Source organism: Calypte anna, chromosome Z, assembly GCF_003957555.1.
Source record: "Calypte anna isolate BGI_N300 chromosome Z, bCalAnn1_v1.p, whole genome shotgun sequence".
Taxonomy (NCBI): Eukaryota; Metazoa; Chordata; class Aves; order Apodiformes; family Trochilidae; genus Calypte; species Calypte anna.
Window position 1 is genome coordinate 42,684,394 of NC_044274.1, and position 23,236 is coordinate 42,707,629.

The 23,236-nt window shown below is 38.1% G+C and overlaps 1 protein-coding gene across 2 annotated transcripts in view; it reads left to right on the forward strand.

Moving 5' to 3' along the window:
- Positions 1–15,778, forward strand: part of FREM1 (FRAS1 related extracellular matrix 1) — a 55,820-nt gene extending 40,042 nt beyond the window's left edge. Inside the window, exons 28-36 of one of the 2 annotated variants that reach the window (XM_008496246.1) lie at positions 853–925; positions 3,894–4,043; positions 5,212–5,450; positions 6,146–6,193; positions 6,450–6,632; positions 6,896–7,021; positions 7,716–7,831; positions 14,091–14,176; positions 15,579–15,778. In XM_008496246.1, coding sequence (XP_008494468.1) covers positions 853–925; positions 3,894–4,043; positions 5,212–5,450; positions 6,146–6,193; positions 6,450–6,632; positions 6,896–7,021; positions 7,716–7,831; positions 14,091–14,176; positions 15,579–15,778 — 1,221 coding nt within the window. The remainder of the gene's footprint in view (positions 1–852; positions 926–3,893; positions 4,044–5,211; positions 5,451–6,145; positions 6,194–6,449; positions 6,633–6,895; positions 7,022–7,715; positions 7,832–14,090; positions 14,177–15,578) is intronic. The other variant, XM_030466734.1, reaches the window with a different exon arrangement.
- Positions 15,779–23,236: the final 7,458 nt, after the last annotated feature.

Below are 23,236 nucleotides of genomic sequence, written 5' to 3' on the forward strand. Positions count from 1 at the left end.
TTGCCTTCACAAATTTCAATTTTCCTTGTAAAATGGAAATTCCGGGATTTTACTAGCTTCCTGTGCTAGAAAAATACTAAAAGTTTCCCTTGCAGTTTCTCAGGATTACAGCCCTACTTGAAAACGTAGTTTTGATTCTCACTCTACTGAGTGAGTCAATGGGAATTTTGTGGTTGACTTCATCAGAGGCAATCCTTCCCTGTCCTTCAGGACTCCAGAGATTTGCTCTCTTTGTCACTCAGCTAAAAAGACCAGTGAAATTGACTCCAGCACCAAGAGTGCAGTTTGGAATCCGGTGTCCAGTGCCAATCTCCTACAGAAATCCAGGGAGCTGCTGGAGTCCCCAAACTGATATGTGTACAAGTCTGTGCCTGTCCTGAGTTTTGGGGGCTGAGAGACATCTCTGCATTCAAACATGCCTTCCAAGACCTTACAAAAGGCTAAATGGGGAAATGTGTCTGGGCTGCTGCCCCTCTTCCAGGGTGTTGTGATGTGCTTGTACAGGAGCCAGGGGTGGCTGGGTCCCCAGGCAGTGGTTGCTGATGCTGTCAAGCAGCAGTTTGAAAGGGGATGAGGCAAAATTTTAAGGTGAAAAAATTTTTTTTCAATTATCAGATTTAAAACCATGAGCATGCACATCATAATGTTTATTCCTTAGGCCTTCTTTTTTTGTTTGTTTTAGGCCTTTTTTTTTTCTTTAGGCCTTCTTTTTTCAGCCTGAGTACATGTATGGATTGACCTGTCTTTTTGAGACTCCATGAAGAGACACACAGTAGTTTCAACACCCAACAGAATGCAGTGGTTTGGTGAAATGGGTCACAGTGTTGTTTTTACTGTTTGATTCCTTTGCAGGTCAACGAAATATCTGCTATGCTGGGAAGTGACTTTACAGTGACTACCTCCAAGCTTGTTCAGTTTGATCCAGGTATGAACCAGTGCACTGAATTAATTTTAAAATTCATTCACTTACTCTGAAAGTTTAAGCTCTCATTGCGGAGAGTGAAACTGCATATGTAGCTGTAGCTGTGGGAGCTGAATAGGGTTAAAGACACTTAGGCTCATTTCCTGGAAGCACAGTGAGCTTCTTTTGCATTAGTTTCCTTATTTCTTAGGATGAGATTGTATATGGTCCCTTTACATCATTTAAGGTATCAGAAGTGCTGAAAAGATGTTGCCTAATCATCTCACAGGTAGCTCTGAGCTGAGCTGTGAGATGCTATAAAGATATAAACATCTGACCTGGGTGGTGGTCAAATTTAGACAAAACAGAGTACAATTTAAGTTTTGCAAGGTATCCAAGACCAGAAAGGTGCAAAAGAACCTGAAAATTGTCAGACTTCATTTCTGCTTGCACTGTAGTCATAACAGCAGTCTGCCCTTTGCTGAGGCTGTAAATAGCAAGAAATTATGGTAACTGTATTATCAAAAGGAGGTTGATTATTTTTTCTGTGTGAGAATCAATAGTAAAAATTAATACAAATTTGGAAATACTGAAAAAAGCCTTCCTTTGTTCTGCACAATTTACAATTATTAGGCTTTAAATATCTCCCTTGGTCCAGGGGAAATAGAGTCCTTATGAGAGTTTAACAATTTACCATTCAGAAATTCAGCTTCACTTGAAAAACTTGATTTTGCACATATACACAGATTAGCTGGGAGTGAAAAATCCATTTGCTGCTATAAGCACTTCCTTTGTGTATGCATGTTTGAGGGTTTTTGGAACACGTCCTGTTGCCATAGTCCAGGACCTACTTAAGTTTAGAAAATGAGGTCCACAAAGGCCTCCCAGGATGTTGCCTGCTGTGCCAGGAGAGCTACCTCAAGACTAACAGGAGTAAGATTTCAATGGCAGAAAGGCACAGTGACTACAGAGGAAACAAAATATATAATCTGTGAATGGCTAAAATACATAGAATGTTCTTCTATTCATGAAATAGAATGCATTTCATGGTAAAAAATTACTTGATTTGAAAAACAGATGTGTGGAATGCAGTAAGTCAGATCCAGCCAAAGCCTGGGGATTTTTACTTTAGGACTTAGACTTTTTGTTTTGAAAAAAAATAATAATAATTTTTAAAAATCATAGCATTCTACAGAGATTATGCAGCACTGCATCCCACTAATGAATTCATATATACCCCATCTTTGTTTGATTATTCAATAGGAATAATTGTACCTTTAAGTTCAGTTAGAGTAAAAAAACTCATTATTTTTGAAAAGTACCACTACAGCCCATCTTAAAAAGGCAAAAAGATGTAGAATGAGCAACTACCGGTTAGTTTTCAGAGGTGCCTAAGGGAGAACACCCAGCAGAAAATAAAACTGGGAGGAAATGTGGAAATCTGCCCTAATTCCCAGTGTTTTCAGAGCACACATGAGATCTCTGAAACCAGCTAATCACTCAGGAGGATCAGCAAGATCCTTTTTTAGTGTCACATTTTCTTTTTAAGTTCTAAATTAGAAAATGTAAAAAAATATTGACAGATCTGTTTAAAAAAGTCCTTCATATTGTGCTGCCCAGAATTCCAGTTCTCTTTCCTCTAATGTACTTTGTAAGCTTACCAGCCTCCAGACTTAAGTGGCTAGAGATTGTTGCAAAGAGATTTTTAGTGTGAGGCTCTACACTAGAATATTACTTTTTTGCTGATCCATGCAAATTTTCCAAGCATGGGATAATTTATGCTTACAGCTGTTGTCTTTCTGAATATGGTGATAAGCCACATGAAAATCAACTGTGAATGTGGATAGGAGAGATACACACTATATCCTTCTGCTGGCCAGCTTCTCAGTTAAAACAGATGAGCTCCCTCAGAGTCTTTTCCAGGTGGCTCTCTTCAAAAAATCCTTCACTTAGGCTTAGCTTTGAGAAAAGACTACAATCTCTAGTAGTCAAGCCATCAGTTCCTCAGTTCTCAATTTAATGTGTTTGACAGGTATTGCTTTTCTTCATATTTTTTTGTTTATTCATTTTAATTAACTATTTAGTAAGGCATGAAAGTTTGTTTTAAAAACAAGCCTCAGATATGTTAGTTGACTGGACTGATTGACACAAGAGGCTGAAATGAATAAACGGTAATGAAAAGGAGCAGAAGAAGGCCCTATCCAAGTTTATGGGTCTGTTTTTACTAACAGTTCCCCTTGGCTAGAGGATTCACACTGGTAAGAACCAGGGAAATTAGGTTTATGCAAAGTCCCATGAGGATGTAGAATTTTTTTTAGCAACGCTGTACATATATTGTACATATATTTTTGTTATTAATTTTGGATGTTAGCACAGACTTTGTGATGCAGAAACTGTTCCCAGGATGTTTTGTTGACAGCAATGTGTACATCGAGATCTGTCCTGCTGCCTCAGAGTTCTCCTCATTAAATTTTGTAGCATTTCAGATAATAATTAGCCTAGTTCTTCGTTTTAAATTATCTTTTCTCATTCCCACAATGCAAGCCTGTAGTTATATTGTAAATGGAAGCAACCAAGTAAAAATTTGTAACCAACTATAAAAACCTACCTAAAAGGCTGAACTTTAACAGTCTTTGATCCATCTGCAGATCTGTTAAATAACTAAACTAAAACCAAGCTTTAAAGATAAATAAATACCATTTTCTCTTGAAAACTGATATGAAAGTCCTAAACCTATGCATTGTAGTGCTACTTCCCACATCTACAGAAGCTTTTTGTTAAAGGGTATGGACTTGTACTGAATTGCCCAGGAACAAATTTGAACTTAATGTTATTTGGGAGAACAGCAGGAGTCCATTCAGTTGGTAGGAACACAATAGTATACACCAGTTACTCCATTCTAGCTGCAGACATGTTAATTAATATATTTCTTTGACATGCTGATTGATTGAAATAGCAGTCAAAGAGTAATTAAAATGTTTATTTCTGCTAGGAATGTCAACGAAGATGTGGAATATAGCAATTACCTATGATGGATTAGAGGAAGATGATGAAGTCTTTGAAGTAGTTCTGAACTCCCCTGTGAATGCTGTTCTTGGCACCCGGACAAAAGCTGTAGTGAAAATTTTGGATTCAAAAGGAGGTATTCTCTTTTGATCTCCATCGTTAAGAAGGTGGGACAATCTTGGCTGATTAGCTACTTATTTTCAACCACAAGTTGTTCCTAACACTCACCTTCAGATCAAAATGCTTAATTTCTTTTTAGAGAGGACAGGCTTGACAGTTACAGACCTTTTGTTCTCTCACACAATCATATCCATCATCCTGGGAAACACAGCATGGAGGAAGTAATAAGTACAAAATGAGAATGGTGCAAGGAAAGAAAACACTTTTCATAGCAACACGAGTTCACTTCTCATTTATTAAAGTGGGAAAAAATGTTTTTTACATTCATTAGAATTTGTTTCCCATTTATTGTGTAACAGTTATTACACACCACTGAAAAAAATCTGTTTTCCTCTCAAAAAGCCCCTAACAGCTATCCTTCGCTTCTTAGAAATACATTTTCTCATGCTTAACAAGCACAGTTCACAACATTGCGAAGCCTGGGCTTTTATGCCTGCATTAGTATTGTGTTTTTTCAGTGATCAACTGTGGTGCGCCTAAAATCTCACAAAAAAAAACAAAAAACAAACAAACAAACAAACAAAAAAAAAGCAGCTGCAGAAATCTCAAATAACTAATAAGCAGCTGAGTCTTCTGACAGCTGAACAGCTTTTTTTCTTCTGATGATTTCAAATACCTGTGTTGCAATGATTTAGGCTTAATTTATAAAAATTCCTTTAAAAAATTCAGATCTGTTCTGTCTTTAACATTTATTATGTAACTTGGGTGTTAATCAACACAACTAGTTTGTAAGAACAATAGATTCCTGGATTTCTGAAAAGGAAATTGTCTGGGCCTTATGGAAGTATCTTGAAGATAATGTAGGGATACCTGTCTCTCCATGACCAAAAAGCCAGCACCCTGTACCTAAATATGGGTGTGGAAACAGGGATTTTCAGTAGATGCTAGGTTGAAATTGTGATCTGTGGGTAGAAGAAGCATAACGTATAAAAACATACATAAACATTTAGTAGTTGCAGAGTTAGACCCCACAAACAAGGATGACTGAACAGAGAGCAAATCATACATCAAGTGAAGGAATCATCCAACTTATAATGGCAAGCTGTTTATGTGCCCATCTCAACGTGACCAGTTAGCTACTCATGCAGTTGGAACTGACCATCTGCCATTTTTTATGCTTTCAGGTCAGTGCAGCTACTCCAGTTCTTCTGGCCAAAACAAACAAGGCTTCTGGGGGAGAAGCACACTGCTTCCAGTTTCCTCAGGCTCCTCATCACCTCCCAGGCCTGGCAGTGCTCCCTTGGAAGGAATCCAGCTGTCTCCTTCCAAAGGGATGAGAGAGCATGAAGAAGACCCGGGGCAGGAGCACAGCTTGGAGAGTCAGTCAGGAACCAGGCTGAGAGTGACTGGAAATGGCAGAACAGTAAGACAATTCTGTAGTGCAGTGATGGACTGATTTGTGAATTCGCTGCGATCTGATATCTTCATTTAAGCTGTTATATTTTTATAATGACCCTACCTGACCTACCTGAGTTTGTTTCAAGTCAGACTTGAGAGCTACTTTAAAATGTTGGGTGAAAAAATTTAAAAATCTTGATTTTGTCGGTCCAGTTATGCAGGCGAGGAAGAAAAACAGACTTGGTGGAGGAAACATGGATTGAGTAACTTCAGCAAATATACAGCTTCTACACTTGTCTACATTATGGGTCAGCTAGGAGAATTAAGTCACTAGTGCAAGGCCAATGCATAGAACCTGTGGATCTGCTCCTGATGTTGTAAAAATGAAAATACCATCAGTTTAAACAGGGAACAGCTACTTAAAACTTGCCCTTTTATTTTCTGCTTAAGCTACATTGGTTTAACGTAGGTGGTTCAGTAACATTCTGCTAGTATCTTACAAGTTAATAGAATCTGTTTATAATCACATTCATAGTGTGTGATTTTTTAAATGACTTTTTACAGAGGTGATCATTTTCCATTCTGAAAGAGAAGGAACTAAATCCAAATATGTTCTGCATGATTTCTAACCCAGATCTTGTAGTATACCTTGTGTAAAGTCTTTTCATTTCTATAATGCATGAATATGCCCATCTCATTCTGCTATTCTACCTTTTTCAGGTTCATCCTTCATCTATACTTAGAAATGGAACACATGTGGTTTTCAAAGTAAGAGTATTATCAGTGTTGCTCAGCCATTTGTCTGATTTCTTTCTGGTTCTGATTATAGGCTTCATAAGTGTTAATAACTGTTAATAATTTGTTATGACCAATATTTTCCTATCTTTCTTTGGTGTCCTTTATGCTTGGTTTGCAACAGTTTGTATTATAATGCCTCATGTGTGTGCACTTTATTTAGGAGTTGCTAACCTCTCTTTTCCCTCTCCTGTCCTGATCCATGTGTGTGTGACCCTGTAAAACGAAGTATCATGGGATGTTATCACTCAAAATAGAAGATGACACTTCATCAGCTAAACCAAACAAGAAGGCTCAAGTGTCAGTAATTAGTCAAGCACAACCACAAATAAATGTCATCTCCCCTAGGAAGACAGAAATCCCACAAGCTGATAAGGCAGAACTGCCATTTGAACGAAGCTCAAGACATCAGGTATGAAGCCTTTTGTTTCAAAAGCATTTTCACCATCTGTTTTCAGCCATGCTGGAAATGATTTAACACCTCTGAGACCTGCAGCCTAAGCCTTCCTAACTCCAAAGATGAGTTTAACCAATGTACAGATAAATTTACAACTCAGCCCTTGAAGAATTTTAATGTCATAAAATTTTAATATAAGAGGTGCTTAATCTGTCTCATGTAGTTTATTTTGTGTAATTATATTTTTTCAATTTTTCAAATAACCTTTCTCTTTCCAGGACTTTTATTCTTTTCCAAAGGTGTGTACACCAGATTTAAAGGGGCTCTTGCATTATGATGAAAGCACTCAAAAGTTATTTCAGTGTGATGGGATAACATGGAAATTCTGGAATTCCCAGAGCAAGGTAAAAATGTCACCATCAATATGCATTATGAGAAATGGAGTTTATGATGAGAAAGGCTCTCAAGCAAATCTCTTTCCTCTCTAACAACTATTCACTTGTACAGGGAATAAAAGAACTGTCCAGAGTCAAGTTTGTTGTCACCAAAAAGAAAAAAATTGTCAGTGACATGATGAAGATTTGATTGCTGGTGTTTCCTTTCCTCTCTGCCAGCCACAGGTGCTCCAAGCAGGCACTCATGTCTTGCTACTTGAGAGGATATGGGCATGAGACAATCAGTGAATGAAGTCAAAGAAGATGAGTGGAAATTGTTAATATAAGCTGACCTAGGTATTCTGTGGATATACATCCCTTCTGCCATGTCAGATGTCATGCTGAATTTTCTTGCACTTCATTCCTCACAGAGACTACAGGAGACAGAAAATGGTGTCCAAACTAAAGTAGTCTCTTATGAGTGTTTCTGAATCTGCAACCTCATATCACCTTTAAAGTTACTCATTATAAATGGTAGGCCCCTGTGGCTAGCATTTTATTTCACTACATCTCTTAATGCTGTAGCTTTTTTGATACACACCAAAGTTCATGTTCAGTTTACTTCTGGGGAGGCCATTAGCAGCACAACCAGCATTCAGTCCTGATTATTATTGCACATATATAGATCTCTGTGAGCAGGAGTCTGTTTTTCCTTTTATTGTAGGAGGTAAGCACAAAGAAGTGTCCCTCTGGATGGAGTCATCATGCGGGCAGCTGCTACTTCCTGGTAGTGAATCACAAGGTCACCTGGAACACTGCTGCTCGGGCTTGCAGGGAACAGTAAGAGACTTCTCCAAGTGAATGTATTTGCTGTGCACATCTGTTGCCCTGAGCTGAATGCTGCACTTGAGGCTGAGTTCATTTGGATAAACACTACTTTGGTTGTGCTACACAGCTCCCCCCAAAATAGAGCAAGCCCTGGGACTCAGACCCCCTGGAGGATAAAAATACTATTAGTTTCATAATGCTCCAGGTGGGGGTATTGCCTTACTCACAGCATGAATTCCTGAAGCGGTCCATCTTAAGCGAGGATGCTTTCCTAATGGGGGAGCTAGTTTGGGTTAAGAAAAATAGAACAAGTGCCCAGTCTTTCACCCACCACTTCCTTGGCTCTACTTTCACTTATGTCAATACAATATTGCCAGCTCCTGTATGCCTTACCATATTCTTCTGAGGATGCAGGTCTTCAGTTTCTGTAACTACTTGAAATCCTTAATATTCAGTTTATGACATTTAAAGATAAGTAAAAGGTTATAAATAATTATAGTTGTCCTGAAGCAGGAGACAAATAGGAAATTGTCCAATCTTGCTTTTGGAAGGCCTGCTTTGTGATTTTGGTTTCAGGATTAATAACTTAGGAGAAATGCTAGCCATGGTAACACAGAGCTTGGCCTGGAATAACGCATGCTCTGTACCTTCTGTTGAATTGTGAGCACCAGACTCAAGATCAAGCTGAACATCAGGAGGGTCTTTAACAGACTTCTCCATTACTCCATTAAATGAAAACTGAAACGGGGAAGAGTTGGAAATGAAAGAAATAGACAGTATACAGAAAGTGGTTGAATGGCATGCAGGAAGCACACACAAGCATGCGTAACAAATTTTGTTTCATTCATTCCACTCAGTTATGCCAGATTATGTTGTTTTGGTAACATGCAAAAGGAAAGTTTTAGTTCTAATATCTGCCAGCTGATGGAAGGTACTGTTTCCTAAAATATAAATATTACCTGCTTTTGTGAACACATGATAAATTTCACATTGCTAATTGTTTTACTTAAAATTTCAGTTCCTACAATAGTTTTCTTCCACTTGCTTTTATTTTATTACTTATCCAAACAAAGCTATAAGGTGTGAGTATTCTAATTTTTTTTTTCCTGAAGACACAAACATTAAATTGATCCCTTGGGAATGTCTGTTATTCTGCTGGAAGGTGTTTCCTATTGCTTGAAAGACTTTGTTCCTGGTGACCCATATTATTTGTAGGTAGTAACTTCTTGTTCATGGCTACAGTGTGCATTGCAGAAGTTAGACTGAAGAATGCTAAAATAATGACAGTGTTAAACATCTACAAAAAAAAGTCGTTCATATCACCAAATCCACAAACAAATAAATCCTAGGGTAGTGATTTATCTCAGACTACCACACAGTAGGAAAGCTTCGTCCCTGGTAAATGGAACTCTCCTGGCCTCCATTTGGAGCTGACTTAGAAAAGTACAACCCCAGGCACACACTTAAAAGTGGTAGAAGAAGATGACAATAAATTTTGTTTTATACTTTTGCCTAGCTCTCCATTGGAAATCACCACCATCATCAATTCTGGTATTTCTGTTATTAATACCTCTACTGTTGACATTTAAATAGATGGTATTTCCAGCAGGCAAATAAAAATAATGGTGAAGGTCAACTGTAATTTTCTAATAGATCAAACAAAAGTTAGATATTAAATGAAAAAATTAGAATTGATTTTCAGTAAATTAGCTAATCTCATTAAAAATAGGAATCAATTATATTACTATTAAAAATGTCATTGTTTTAAACTTCTATTCGATTGTTTTACATTTTTTTTTTCTGTTAGAGCAGTAAAAAAGCACAAGTGGTGTTGAAGTTTTTTCAGTAACCGTTTTCAACTAACCAGCCTCTTAGAGAAAGCAAATCTCTTTGAGAAAACATTGCTATGCTTAGATGATGGACTTGAGACCAAGATACAAAGCCATGCCATCCATTTATTGCAGAAGCATTTACTTTCTGGACATAAATGTACGCGGGCTTATGCAAACCTATTAGGGATTCTAATGAGCTTTGACATACATCGCATCCATTTGTTGCAGGTGGCAGGAAACCTCTTCTTCAGTGTCCAAGTGCAGGGAAAGAAGCAGACATAAAGATGTGCTTGTCGTGATGCAAGTTGCTTCATGCCATAGTGATAGTGTGGGTGTAAAAAATCTCAAATAATTGCCATGAAAATCTTGCACTGTGTCAAACCCTTTCCTACTACATTGTAGAGAAGTGGCTTACAAACTCATTTCTCTAGCTTTGTTCTGTATGCGTGAAAAGGTCCTTGGCAACATGAAGAGAAGCATCTGGGGGATATTATGGCTGAGTGATCCCACAGCAGCCTGATTGAGCAGCAATTTTGGTGATTTATGTTACAGTTTTTGTTTATCCCATAGGAACGTGTCCTCCCTAAGGGTCACTCGCATATGAAATGGTTTCACTGCTGGCACTCAAGGAACTCTTCGCTGGGCAGACAGAACCCACAGCTGTGTCTTTTTTTAGTAGTCAGATTTTAGCTTCTTGAGTCAAACATTTAATTAGAGCCTGAATAGGGTAAAAATTTACTGCCAGCTTTGTAAGGCAGGAACTGATATTTTGTTTAATGTTTGTATATTAGCAGCATGTGGCCTCAGACCTTGAGAATCACAGGCATAACACATCTGAAATAACAGGTGATATTCTTCATGATGACTCAGTGTTGCCCAGTTCAGGGACTGCCCTCCTCTCCTAATGCTGTGTTTGTGCTGTAATACATAACTGGTATTATTGCTAGTGACTCCAGCATAGGGATTCAGGTACCTAGAGTAATTTTGAAGGCCCAGAGTATCTTGTCTGACTTTCAGCTGCCACTCTGGAAGTACAGAGCAGGGCTTCTGGTAAGCTCTGCTTAATGTCTGCCAGTCTCATCTGAATGTTTTGAATACCATGAGGTGTCGTAAGCAGCACCACACACCTATTTCAAGGGATCAGGTTTACTCCCCAGGTGGTCAAAGAAAACCCTGGGAAAAGCAGAGCCTCTCAGTCACCCCCCAGCTTCACTGACAGCATAGAGCATGGATTTACTACAGCAGTTCAAATTAAATGTCCTCCTGTGCTATGACTTTTATAGCTAGTCAAGTGTGCTTTAGATGAAGTTAAATTTATCAGAATGGTACAAAGATCTTTTAAATTGAGTAATTTAATGTAAAATCATCAAAGTCTTTGTGCTAAGTGTTTTCCATATAATTCTTAAAGGTTAGTGGCTATCCAAAATACTATGTCAGTTTGGGCAATTGCTTTAAATTGGAGGGTGCTCTTGACCCGACTGCGTAAATTTTAAAGCACACAGAATCCCTTCAAATGGAATCATTTACACAGAAAAAAGTGATGTGTGGTTTGTTTATTTGCTTTTTCAACAAAGCATTATGACTCCATCTCTAGAGGAATTTAAATCAGGAAACATTAGATTTACATAACTCCATAAATAACATTATCTTGTCATTTCCTGTGTCTGGCGCTTTGCCTAGAGGTACAGTTAGTAATATTATTGTAAGTGGTATCTTCCTTTCTTCCTTCAGGACTGCTCTAATTTCCCTACAATACATCAAAACCCCTGACTAGGTGTAACATTTAGAACAGTTGTTCTCCAGTTGTGTGTTTCTCACTCTGCATTTAGGAAGCACTCCTATGGAGAAAAGATTAGATAACATGATTTTTGCAGTGCTTCCTTTTTACAGTATTAAAGTCTCTCCCTGGTACTTGGACTGAAGTAAAAGGCAGAAACTGTTATTGCTCAGACCACTTCTGTATGTCATCAGTGATATACAGCATCTACTTATTCACATTGATGCTTTTTTTTTTTTTTCACAGTTTCTAAAACAAGTGAAGGACTAAGGTATGTTTACTTAAACAGCTTAGTTCCAGGGCTGTCATTGTATTGAAGGAGAAGCCAGATACAATGCCCTATTTTTGTTTTTGCTTAGCTAGTAGTGATACCACATAGATTGCTGCTCAAATCTGTTCTTAGCCCCAAGTTTGGTATGTGGCCAGCCTGTGGGGGAAGAGGAGAATGGCATATCCTGCCACCAAAACAGATACCCTGGGAGGACACCCTAAATTAATTGAGCCATCTTTCCTAGACTTTTTGTCTGAGTAAGAAGGTGGACCACAACACTTTCCATGAGCTTTTGTCAGTGTAACAGCTTTCTTCCTGATTCCCTGCAGATTCCATGCCTGGTAGATGGGCCCAGAGGTCTAGCAGCATGCTACCTGAGGTACCAGCACCATGCATGGGTCTTTACTGTCAGGAGAAGCACAGTCAAAACTTCTGTGACATCCTCACTGAGTGAAGGCTTGGGAGCCTGTGCCATGAATAGTACACAACCCTGACCCCAACCAGTTGATTTCATTTTGTATTGGGACCGTCTGTCAAGTGTAAAGCCATGATCAGTGTTGCTGAGGCCATCCTGCCACACCTCTACCCCAGCAGAGCCTACACAGATTTTTGCAAGATCCTTTACACTCTGGTGGCTTCTGAAATTAGGAGGCCCTTGGTGGGACCTGTGATACTGTGTGAGATACTTGGTCCAGGGCAGTTGTGATTATACAGACTGTGAGGGCTGACACTTGGCTGTCCTGCAGGCCCTGGCAGGCACACCATGACAAATCCCCAGCTTCTCAGGCTGAGTGCATCATCAATGGTGGAGGCCTTTGCAGCAGGATCATTCCATCAGTACTGCAATGAATTGGTTTCACACAATGCCCCAGTATGCCAACACTGAGTGGCCCAGGTTTTGTTCAGTCGGGCCTGTGCAGAGCACTGTGGGCTACCACTCTGATTTCTTCCTTATATAAAATTTCCTGATTCCATGCCTTGTGTGGTGTCATTGTATGGCACCCATGGGACCAGTACTGTTAGAAGAGATACAAGACAGCAAACAAGAATGCAGCTCCGGCATGGAATCTAAGAGCGCTGCAGGGTTGGTGATGGGCTTGCACCTCAAGATCTGTTCAAGATTTTCATAGTGGATTCAAGAACACCACACTACCCTTCAGGTCTTGTTGTCTCAGCTCTTAAAGAAGTCAGTCTTTATCTCCTTTGTAGCACTGCTGATCTTCTGTTTCCATTATTTGGCAACAGTAATGAAATCAGCAAAATCATCATAATGTCATTGATTTATTCTGCCGCTAGGTGAGGTTTTGGGTCTCTTAAAGCATATTGTCTTGCTTGGGACCTGTCAAGCACCACTCATGGTGTTCTGGGAGATTGAAGGGGTTGGCATCACACACTGAATGGCAGTCAGAAATAGAGGACAACAGATATGACAGAGTCTCAGCATTGGAGAGGAGGCAACAGCAGGTGTGACAGGTGAAGCAGGACGTGATATAAAGATGGATAAATAAGAAAATGGAGGAACTGATGGCTGGCAGTTATTGGCATATGTGAATAATGCCATTTGTGTCTTAATGCCTGAGGATTTAGCCTAATCTATAAATGGTTTAAGAGCACCCTGATGCTGCTTGCATGCTTGATACTAGTTGGAAGGCTTTAGGTTGGCAAGATCACTCAGTGGCTAGGGTTTACAAGTCCTCCTTCGGGTCTGGCATACTTAAGTACAAACACAGAGCAAAGAGTATGCACTGGCTTCATTCTGAAATAGTCTGGTCAATACACAGCACAACTGCTCTCTGGTCTGCTCTAAACACGAAGTCACTGCAGACCACACAACATTGCCTCTCAAAACCATGCCACTGCCCTAATCCAGACCCCTAAATTACACACACTTGGCTCTATTTGAAACACAAAGACAAGAGTTTAAATGTATTATTCAAAGCTTTAGCTTTGTTGGGATATGATTTTAAAAAGACACAGTCTGCTCTACTACCAAATGCATGAAGCTGTATCTTTCAGTATCTTGGATTTTAGTATGGGCAGATTATTTTAAAGAATGGAGTTTACCAGTGTTTTTGTCAATAGTTTAAAGATAGTGTATGACTATGGGGTACACATTTCCTGTTTATACTTCCCTAGTTGTTGAGCTAATTTAAATTTTCTGTTAGAAAAATCAGACTAGGACCTTCGTTTCCCTCTAATTAATTCAGAATTTTAAGATTTTACCTGAATGTAGTTACTTTTTCATGCCAGTTAATTTTGGTTTTCCCATGAAGCACTGGTTATATCTTTTATATTTTATATTGGAATTGGTGTCCCTGGTTGATAAGTTGATGGGAGATGTCTGTCACTCAGTGGAATGCTAATTACTCTGTCATCTCTCCTTGAGCCTAGATACCTGGGGAGTCTAGCAAGTGTGGCTAATGAACAACACATGCAGTGGCTGTGGCACTTGAGCGGGAGGAAGCCCTTTTGGATAGGCAAGTACCACGGCTTCTTGTCCCCTCCGAGGATTATGGTTCCTATGCACCTTGGAATGCAGAAACTGCTCCAACAGTTGCAGCCCAGTTTTCAAGTGTTGCATTGTCTTGAACTTTCTGCTGCTTTTATTATCTCAGAGGAAGGTGTTAAAATGAAAGCTACAATTTCCCTGACTAATTTTATAACTCTTTATCAAAAAGAAGAGTTTACCATGTTACCTAGTGGTGGGTTGTTTTGCTTTGAAACACTTCATGTTTTAATACTAGTTGGGAAAATAAAGCCTAGCAGAGGTCCTGCTTTTTTGTTTATATCAGCTTACTTTTTACTATTACTTTATTTAACTTTTAAAAAAAACTTTACTGCAAATAATTATTTCTATAACTGTTAATTAAATGTTAATTTAATGGTATCATCTTTTATCACAAGTCTTGTGAATTAATTAGATGATCACTAAAGAAGATTTCACCACACCATTTTAGGTCTAGCTGCCTATTTCTCATGAAGTTTTCATTTAAAGCAAAATGGGAAGAACTCAGATGGGCCTTCCCTGCACCTCTGGATCCCTTTCTGTGAGAGACCACCTTAGCTCATGGACTAGTACTAGCCAGTCTTATTTCTGCTATGTTGTTCTGAGATATATGCATATATGCATATATATATTCTGCTACATTTTGGGTTCTTTTTTTCCAGCTGTGTATTGCAATTTTCAGCTCTTAGTAATTTTCTGAGGTTAATTTACTCACTACATCAAATTAACTTTGAAAACTATGGTTGATGTTGATGTTTAATGGTGATTCTGTTAATTCAAGAGAAATAAACTCCTCTGATAAGAATGAAGACCACTGTGTCAGTTTTCTGATCTTGGTCTCTTCTAGATAAGACCACAGATCATGTCTGAAATATGTCACCCATATCGGTGTTAGTAACTCAGAGGCTAAGTGAAAAAAAGTGTTCTAATTGGTATTAATTAACACAAATTTTTACAAATGTTCATTTCAACAGTGTAAACAAGGTCTACAAAGATTTACAGTATATTATTTTTAGAAGGAATCTGAATGCATCTGAGGCTTCTCAGATTTGAATAAAACATCCGTGGCATCTTAGGTATCAAAAGAGAAACATGGGAATTAAGGAAGTGATGGACATCCAAGAGATGGAAAGGGAGAAAAGATTTTAGATAGGAATTAATGAAAAAAAGTAGATTTTCCCTTGTTCAGATGGCACCAATTGCCTCATGAAATAGTAAATTGTATTTTACTTCTGTTCTTCCAGATGGGTTTTTTCTTCTCACACCAATATTACATGCATTTTTTAACAAAGGGATAAAACAACATTCTTTTGTTAGCATGAAACTCCAGAGACAATAAATATCACTTATCTGGTTTTAATGATTTCACACAGGCTTGAATGACCAAGTCAATCCTGGGCACTGGGAGTGGAATGGAGGAGAACCTGTAACCTACATAAATTGGAGAAGAGGCTCCCACAACTTTCCAAGGAGAGGAAGAAATTGTGTATTTGTGCAGAAGCGAGGAAAATGGCAAGCAACTGACTGCAGGAAGGTTAAACGGAACAGCTATATATGTTCAAGAAAGCTGTAAAGAATGGAGGATTACTGTGAAAGCATATGGACATTTGTGGGGTTTTAGGTTTTATTTATCTGCAGACACGCGCAGCTGTTCTGATTATCAGCATAGTTTCTTTTCTGTGCTGCCAAAGGTGCAGGTGCACTAGACTCTAGCCAAGGAACAGAGGTCAATTGCAAGGATTAAATCCAAATTAAGGTTGAGAACTCCACCCAAAGACTTTTATCTGCCACTTGTATACACTTTTACACCAAAGAGCTATCATAACATGCCTGTGTTTTTTTACTTTGCTTTTTAAGGAGAGGTTGTGAATTGGCTCTTGCTTTAATTAATTTGCAATAAGAACTGCAGTTTTACACCACAGACACTGAAAAAGAGGAAGAATTCTTGGGGTGGAAATGAGGGCAAACTTTGCTGCCTAAAACTAGGTCCTTTTGGGTCACGAGAGGAGGGACATTTTGTCAGGAGACTGGTCCTTCCCTGGTGGATGCCCAACTGGAACACCAGTGGCAGAATTTAGTGCCAACAGGTGCATTATTTCTGTCTCCCAAGGCCAGCTTCAGGTCCTGGTGGATCTGCTCACACAGATCTTCATGTTGTTCCATATTCCCAACCAAAATTTTTCAACAGTCTTTGGAACTGCAGGACGGTGCTGTAATTTTTAGTGTAATTAAATAATGGGACCTCTGTAAATCCAGTGCTATGGATGATTTACACAACAAATTAATACTGGAGCTTAATCCTAGAATATTATCTTGGGATATTCAGTGGTACATGAACATCAATAGGATTTATATGTGTATATAAACCAATGTAATCATGAGACATGTTTTGTACTAAAGCAGATACGGCTTTTGAAAAGTATTAGTCTGAAGTCTTTATTAGGGATTTGAGGTTTTTAAAATAATAATTAAAAATCCAGATTTATTTCTGAGAAAAGCTTAAAAATCAGTATAACGGGAAAAAACAGCTGCCCAAAACTCAATTTACAGTTATTTTAAGCATATGCATATAGGGTTACCATTTTGTAACATTACAGTAAAATTACATTTGACTTGTCAAAAATCTTGTTTTAGGAGCTTCTTACTGCCAGACTAAAAATTAAAAAAAGAAACAAGTCATAGGCTTCCTAAAAAAATTTTAAAGCTCCTTTTGAATTTCCCTCTGCCTGTGATGAGTGTGTGACAGTTGGTGTGGCACTGAGTAGGGTGATTTTGCCCTGTGCTTCATGAACTCCCATCCTTTCCATCTGCCTGCCTGCTGCCAGCAGTTGATTCTCCCCTTGTCCCCTATCAGCTTGTCTATTCAGCCAGCCATTTGTCTGGTATCAACAGATACAGGCAAAAATATCTTCACGATTTTAATAATTTTTTTTTTTTTCACAGTAATCTTTACGTCAAGTTTCTCAACATCTCTGTTAGGCTCTAGCATTTTTCCTTAAGGAGCCTTCTAGAGCAACATATACAGGGTAATTGGTTCAGGAATTCACCAAACCAAGTTCTCCTGGCTAGGCACGTACACCTACTTGTATTTCTAACAGTCTTCACTACCAAAAAAATTAGAAACTAGAAGGAGGTCTTTTTGGGTGTCTTGCTGTTATATTCTGAAATTCCAAGTAAAATTATTTAAGAGACCTTGGCTAGACAAAAACTATATATGTTTGTGGGGGATTTTTAGGGCATTCTTTTTATAAAAACTACTGAGTTTATTGGTGCTATCTTTGAGTAAACCTGTGGGGATTATTTAAACACCTCTCCTGATTATTTAATAAATTAATGGCATCAACAGAAAGGGGATTTTGACCACGGTGCTTGTTACTTGATCAGTAACTAAAAAATTAATCAAGCCTATTCTGAGACAACTGTGATCTCAGAGGTCTGCTTTTGTGAGAGGATGGGTGAATTTCCCTTTTCTGTATTTCATTTGAACTACTTTGAAGTTACTGAAGACTGAAGATGTCAGTACACAACACTCTTAGTTGTGCAAACTGCCTGTGTTCACTGGTTTCATTAGATATAGTACAATACACTGATGAAGCTAAAATTTGTGTATTGCAGTGGAAGGATATTTCTGCCCTGAAAGGCTGCTGGATTGATTTTTAATGCAATGAACAGTGACAGACATTTATTCATACATTTTAATTTGTCTGTCCTTAAAAATGAAAGGGTTTTTTTCACAAATTTTTACAGCTTTCATTAGAATACAAGTTCAAAGAATATGACATACTCAAATCAGGAAAGCATAAAGAAATAATTTTATCTACTGCTATAAAATGTTTTTCTTCTAAGAGGCTTATTTAAAAAAGGGCCTAAATTCCTGAGAAGTCACTGGGAATTTTTCAGTCCTTCAGTCCTTTTGAATTAGTCTATAAGTAAACTCAGGGCAAAATCAGTGTTCAGAGTATCAGGAGCAGAAGGGGAATTTCAAGAGGCAGAAAGTCAGAAACAAATAAATTCTGGTGTTCACATATGGATGCCACACTTTCTGGATGAAGACAGGATTTATTTCACCAGAACTATCCATATGCCTTTTAAGAGAAATGGCACCAAGATGCCACAGCTCAATGAAAAGAACCCAGAAGTTAGCCTAGGTATCTGTCACAGGATAGGCAACGTGACCTCTTTATCTATCTGTTGCTTTTAGCCACCTTCTCTTCCTGTCAAACACCTTTTATATGTTGACCAAGTAGAAACAAATTTTACAGAGATGTTGTTGATTCAAAGACAATGATTATGAAAAAAAAATGTCAGGCAACTGGCCACAGAAGCACTTCTTCCAAACCAAAACATTTGTGGTGTTATTAATATCACAGAGATCAAGCTTTTTGTCTGCAGAAGATCAGAAAAGTTTTCCAGATCTCCTTTGTACACCTGAAACTTACTGAATGCCTTCAAGTGTTTATTCTCCTATTTTAAAAATTATAATAGTAGCTGTGAGAGAATTATATGTATAATTCATTGAATACTGTGATTCTACTTTATTTACATCACAAAACTGGTGCTATTGTAATTCCTGTATTCAGAACACTGTATTGTTATGTTTAACTTTGTAATATCTTGATAATATAAAACTGAAATATATTTTAGTGAATACATATTTATCCAGTTTCATAATCTCACAAAACCTTTTTTTTTTCTATTGATAAAAGCCATAGTGTTGGGCATAGCAGAAATGTACTCATAAGATAGCACAATATATCTACATTTACTCTACGCAATTTCTGAATTCTGTTTTTTTCTTCTGTATGATTCTTCTGTATTAACCCTATAAGGACATTTCTATTGTGAGCAGGTCATTTTTAAATGGGAAAATGTTGTTTATTTTGAAAAGTGATTTAAGAAAAGTGACAGATCTGCATTAAGATATTCAAGGCAAAGAATTACTGTCAGTCCCTAAAACTGAATTTTAATATGATCTTTGATTTAAATGAGAATGTGAAAAATGGTCATTGTCCCTCAGTCACTTCAGTCATCTTTGCCAAAGAGATGCAGATGTCAGTTGTCCTCACTTATTACACTTTCAGAAGTTGTGCTGCTTGTAATGGGGAGAACTCTGCTGCTCTGGTTCCATCACCTAACTACTATCCTCTGCATCAGTACACAAGCAGCATAAGGTTCACAGAATAACACAGAATAACAGAATGTTAGGACTTGCAAGGGACCTTAAAAAGTCATCAGATATAACCACCCTACCTGGGCAGGATCACCTTGTGTAGGTCATACAGAAATGCACCCAGGTGGGTTTTACATGTCTCCAGAAAAAAAGAAGGCTAGAAGGCATAAACACAACAGTGTTTGTCCGTTCATTTCTATAGTGTTGAGATGGTGGGTTTTTTTCAGTCAGAAGAAATCCAGATGAATAGGAGCTAAGTAGGTCTCTGGACTAAGTAGAAGTACTGGATACAAGCACAGTAAGGAAAATAATATAATTTTATTCATATAGATGGCATTTTCGTATCAGCATAAATATATTTTTACTTTAATGAAAGAAAAATCTGCATCTTCTTCCTCAGATTATGCTACAAACATTTTCTTGGTGTTAACAAACTTTCAAGTAAATTACCACTCCTCTCTCAAATTATTCACGGCAATCTAAGAAAGATGTGCCTTCTGGAGTACTGAAATACCTCTTTGCCCAAACCCTTTCTTCCCTGGATCATTGTCCTACAGAGTAACAGGATGAAGCAATCAAGCCCATAACCAACATAGCTCCTCAGGCTGGATCTGTAATTAGGTATACTCTCAGTTAGGCAGTATGTATATGCCAGTCACATGAAGGAGTTGCTTCAGGAGGTAGATGTCTGTGCAAAATACACCAGCCTGAGAATTACAATAGACAGAAATCCATCCTCTGCATCATGTGTTCATACCTACAGCCATGGAAACATGGGCCAATTCACACAGGAGAATATTTATCCCATTCCCACTGGACACACAAGTTAATGTTTTCAAGTGCACCTACATTTTGGTAGCATTTTGTGCTATGGCACAGGAAGAAGAAAGAGATGATTGTGAGCAGGAGGTTATAAGTGAGTGAAAAAAGAAATAGTGCAACAGAGGACTCAAAACAGAGTAGCAAACGGGACAATTCATGATATCTAGCATATAATATCATAATATCTAAGGTTGAAGACACAAAACTAAAGAGATGCATTATCCGTTCTTTCATATTGTACCTTCTAAGAAGCTGCTTGCTTGCATAATTATAACTTTCCCATGAGGTCTGTATGTGATCTGTTTCCCCAAAACTCAGTAAAACAAAGACCACAGATGGCTTTCTTTGGTAAGTGCAATAATTGGAGAATAAACTACATAGTGCTAATCCACTAGTTCTGAGGTCTTCATATGGGTTCTGTAAAAGATGTATCTGGATACAAGTTTGTCTACATGGAATGTGTTTTGCAAATTATAGGATATTGAATTGGACTGTAATATATAAAATCTATTTTAATGATTTAATCATCAATCATGTTATGATGGGACTATTTAGCTCAACAGAAGGCAAATAATTCAAGCACTGCCTAAGAATTATTTTTAGGCATCAACTGGCAGTGTAACTAATTGCTCAGTTTATGTCCATAATCACTGATAAACTACAGCTCTGAAACAAATGAAAAATACCACTTTGCATTTGCATAGCACTTGTCAGCTATAAATCTGACAATTTTAAAAGGATGGGCAAACATTCAGGGCGACTACTTCCAGTGAAAACAATGTCCTGTACAAATTGCTACTATGGAGGCAAATCAAAGCCTGCTTGAAGGACACCAGTGCTTTTATCCCCAAGATTTAACAACCAAAATACAGTGAAATCATGTGCTATGCTTATATGAAAGGGTAATCAGGCAGGAAAACAAGTTTTTATAAAAGACAAAGCATTGCTTTTTGTAGAAAACTGAGATTAGCTGTATTTGGAACATAATGATAATGTGCCCGATCCAATCTCTGTTGTTAATTATTAGTCTATGCAGGTGATGCCACCACAAAGAGACTTATAAATAGTTAGTATTTTAAATTTTTAATATCAGAATAATTCTTCAAACTCAGTGACTGAGCTGGGATGCCTTCCCACAATGTAGACAGGCTCCTGGCTGAGCTGAGAGGCTGAGCATAGATCTGCTACCTATGCAGTTATACAGGCAGCTGACTCGAAAACAGGTTTAGACCATGTGTAAATATAGAACAAACTGTGCTCATATGCACTAGGTCTCATTTATTACCAACTTTGTCTCTTTGAAAGCAGTCACAGCTTACTGTTGTAGGCATGAAGGAACAGAATTAGACTGACCCAGCAGAACCAGAACTGGCATGCTGTGTTTGGCTATAAGCAGACTGTAGGTAAAACCATCCAAGAAAATCTGGAACTGGTTTGAGTAGGAGAAAGAACTCTGTTTGCTGCCTTTGGGTTGCAGGGTGACTTGAGGAGTGACTTGCTGCAATGGCTTTGCCGCAGCCTTTCTTTCTTACCATTTTGTAAATACTATTTTGTAGGTTTGTAGGTTACATCTGAAGGCAGGCTTATTTTCTTGCTCTATGTTACAGTATGGAAAGCTACGTACCATGAGTGAATCCTGATCTTGAACAGGGTTTTTCAGTAACATTGCACTACAAGCATAGCACTAGCAGCTTAACAGAAATGCCAAAACATAGATGTCAATACTAAGGTTTTTATACATTCCTTGTTAGTATTTTAACTGCACCAATAACCTATGCCAGTTTAGTTCAAATGAAAGTCTGTGCATGCTCATCATTTCAGCAGTATCATTTACTTAATTTTTATCTGTCCATTGACAGAGACATCCTTAAACCATTCACACTATAATTGCTGCTTGCAACATGGTTTATCCTTTGTGAAGAGCTGCAGAAAGAGCCCTCCATACACAGCAGTAATAAAAGGATCTTGTCCATGCTCTTAATTCAAAGAAGAGAACCCACCAGCAGAACTACAATGCATGCTTCAGCCACATCAGATAAGAAGGACAGCATACACTTTCACACATATGCATCTGTTTCTCTAATTCTGGGCAGACTGGGGTGAATCTTAACTGAGACTTAAAGCCTTTTTTCTTTTATCTTGAAGGTTGGATTTTGTTAGCAGCTTTTGACAGGAAGCAAATTTGGCCTTTTTTGGACTTAATTTTCAAGTCTGCAAACATACATGTAATTTTGCTTATGTGAATGCATGCAGACATTGCAGGGTCAAGACCACAGCTGGAACTTTTAAACAGGAGGAGCTGTGATACCAGAGGTCTAGACTTAATGAAAAGGCACTTCCCAGCAAAGGAAGCGGAACATGGCTGACTCAGAAAAAAGCAAACAGAAGAACAAATCTACTGTGTTGCTCTAATCCAGAAAGAATTATCTCTTAACGGTTTAAGTTAGCATTATATTACTAAATCCTGAAGCAAGGAGCTGCAAAAAGCTGTGTTGCTTCAAACAGTCAAATCTGATGTTGGAAAAACATTTCCAAATACGTCAGATCTGTGTCAATATAATGTACAGGCCTGAGTATAAGCCCAGTCTTCTTACTCTCCAAGCAACTAAAGAAAATGTAATGTTCTTATCTTTGCTGAATAACTTTGTATGACTAGTACCAACATGCACCTGATACAAGGAATTTTAATTCCAAAGGTCAACACTTCAGTTCAATGTGTTTGCCAATAGAGATAGGAGGTGAGGATTCATGTTGCACTTCTAGGCTACTTAATGAACAGTTTACCCTCAAGTTAATCCTCTTGCCTCATTGTTGCTCCACCTTAATGCACATGTTTGTGTAAATATTATGCAATGACTTTTTGCTGGCACACCGCAGAGTCGGTCTTGTTGCAGATGTCAGTATTTTCTATGATTTCACTAGTGGTTATTGTGGAAAAATCCGCCCTCCTAGGGCACACTTGACACTTCAAGAAGGCACTAAACAACTAGTAGAATTAAATTGCTCTTGACTGAAATTACAAAGCAATAAAGCTTGTGC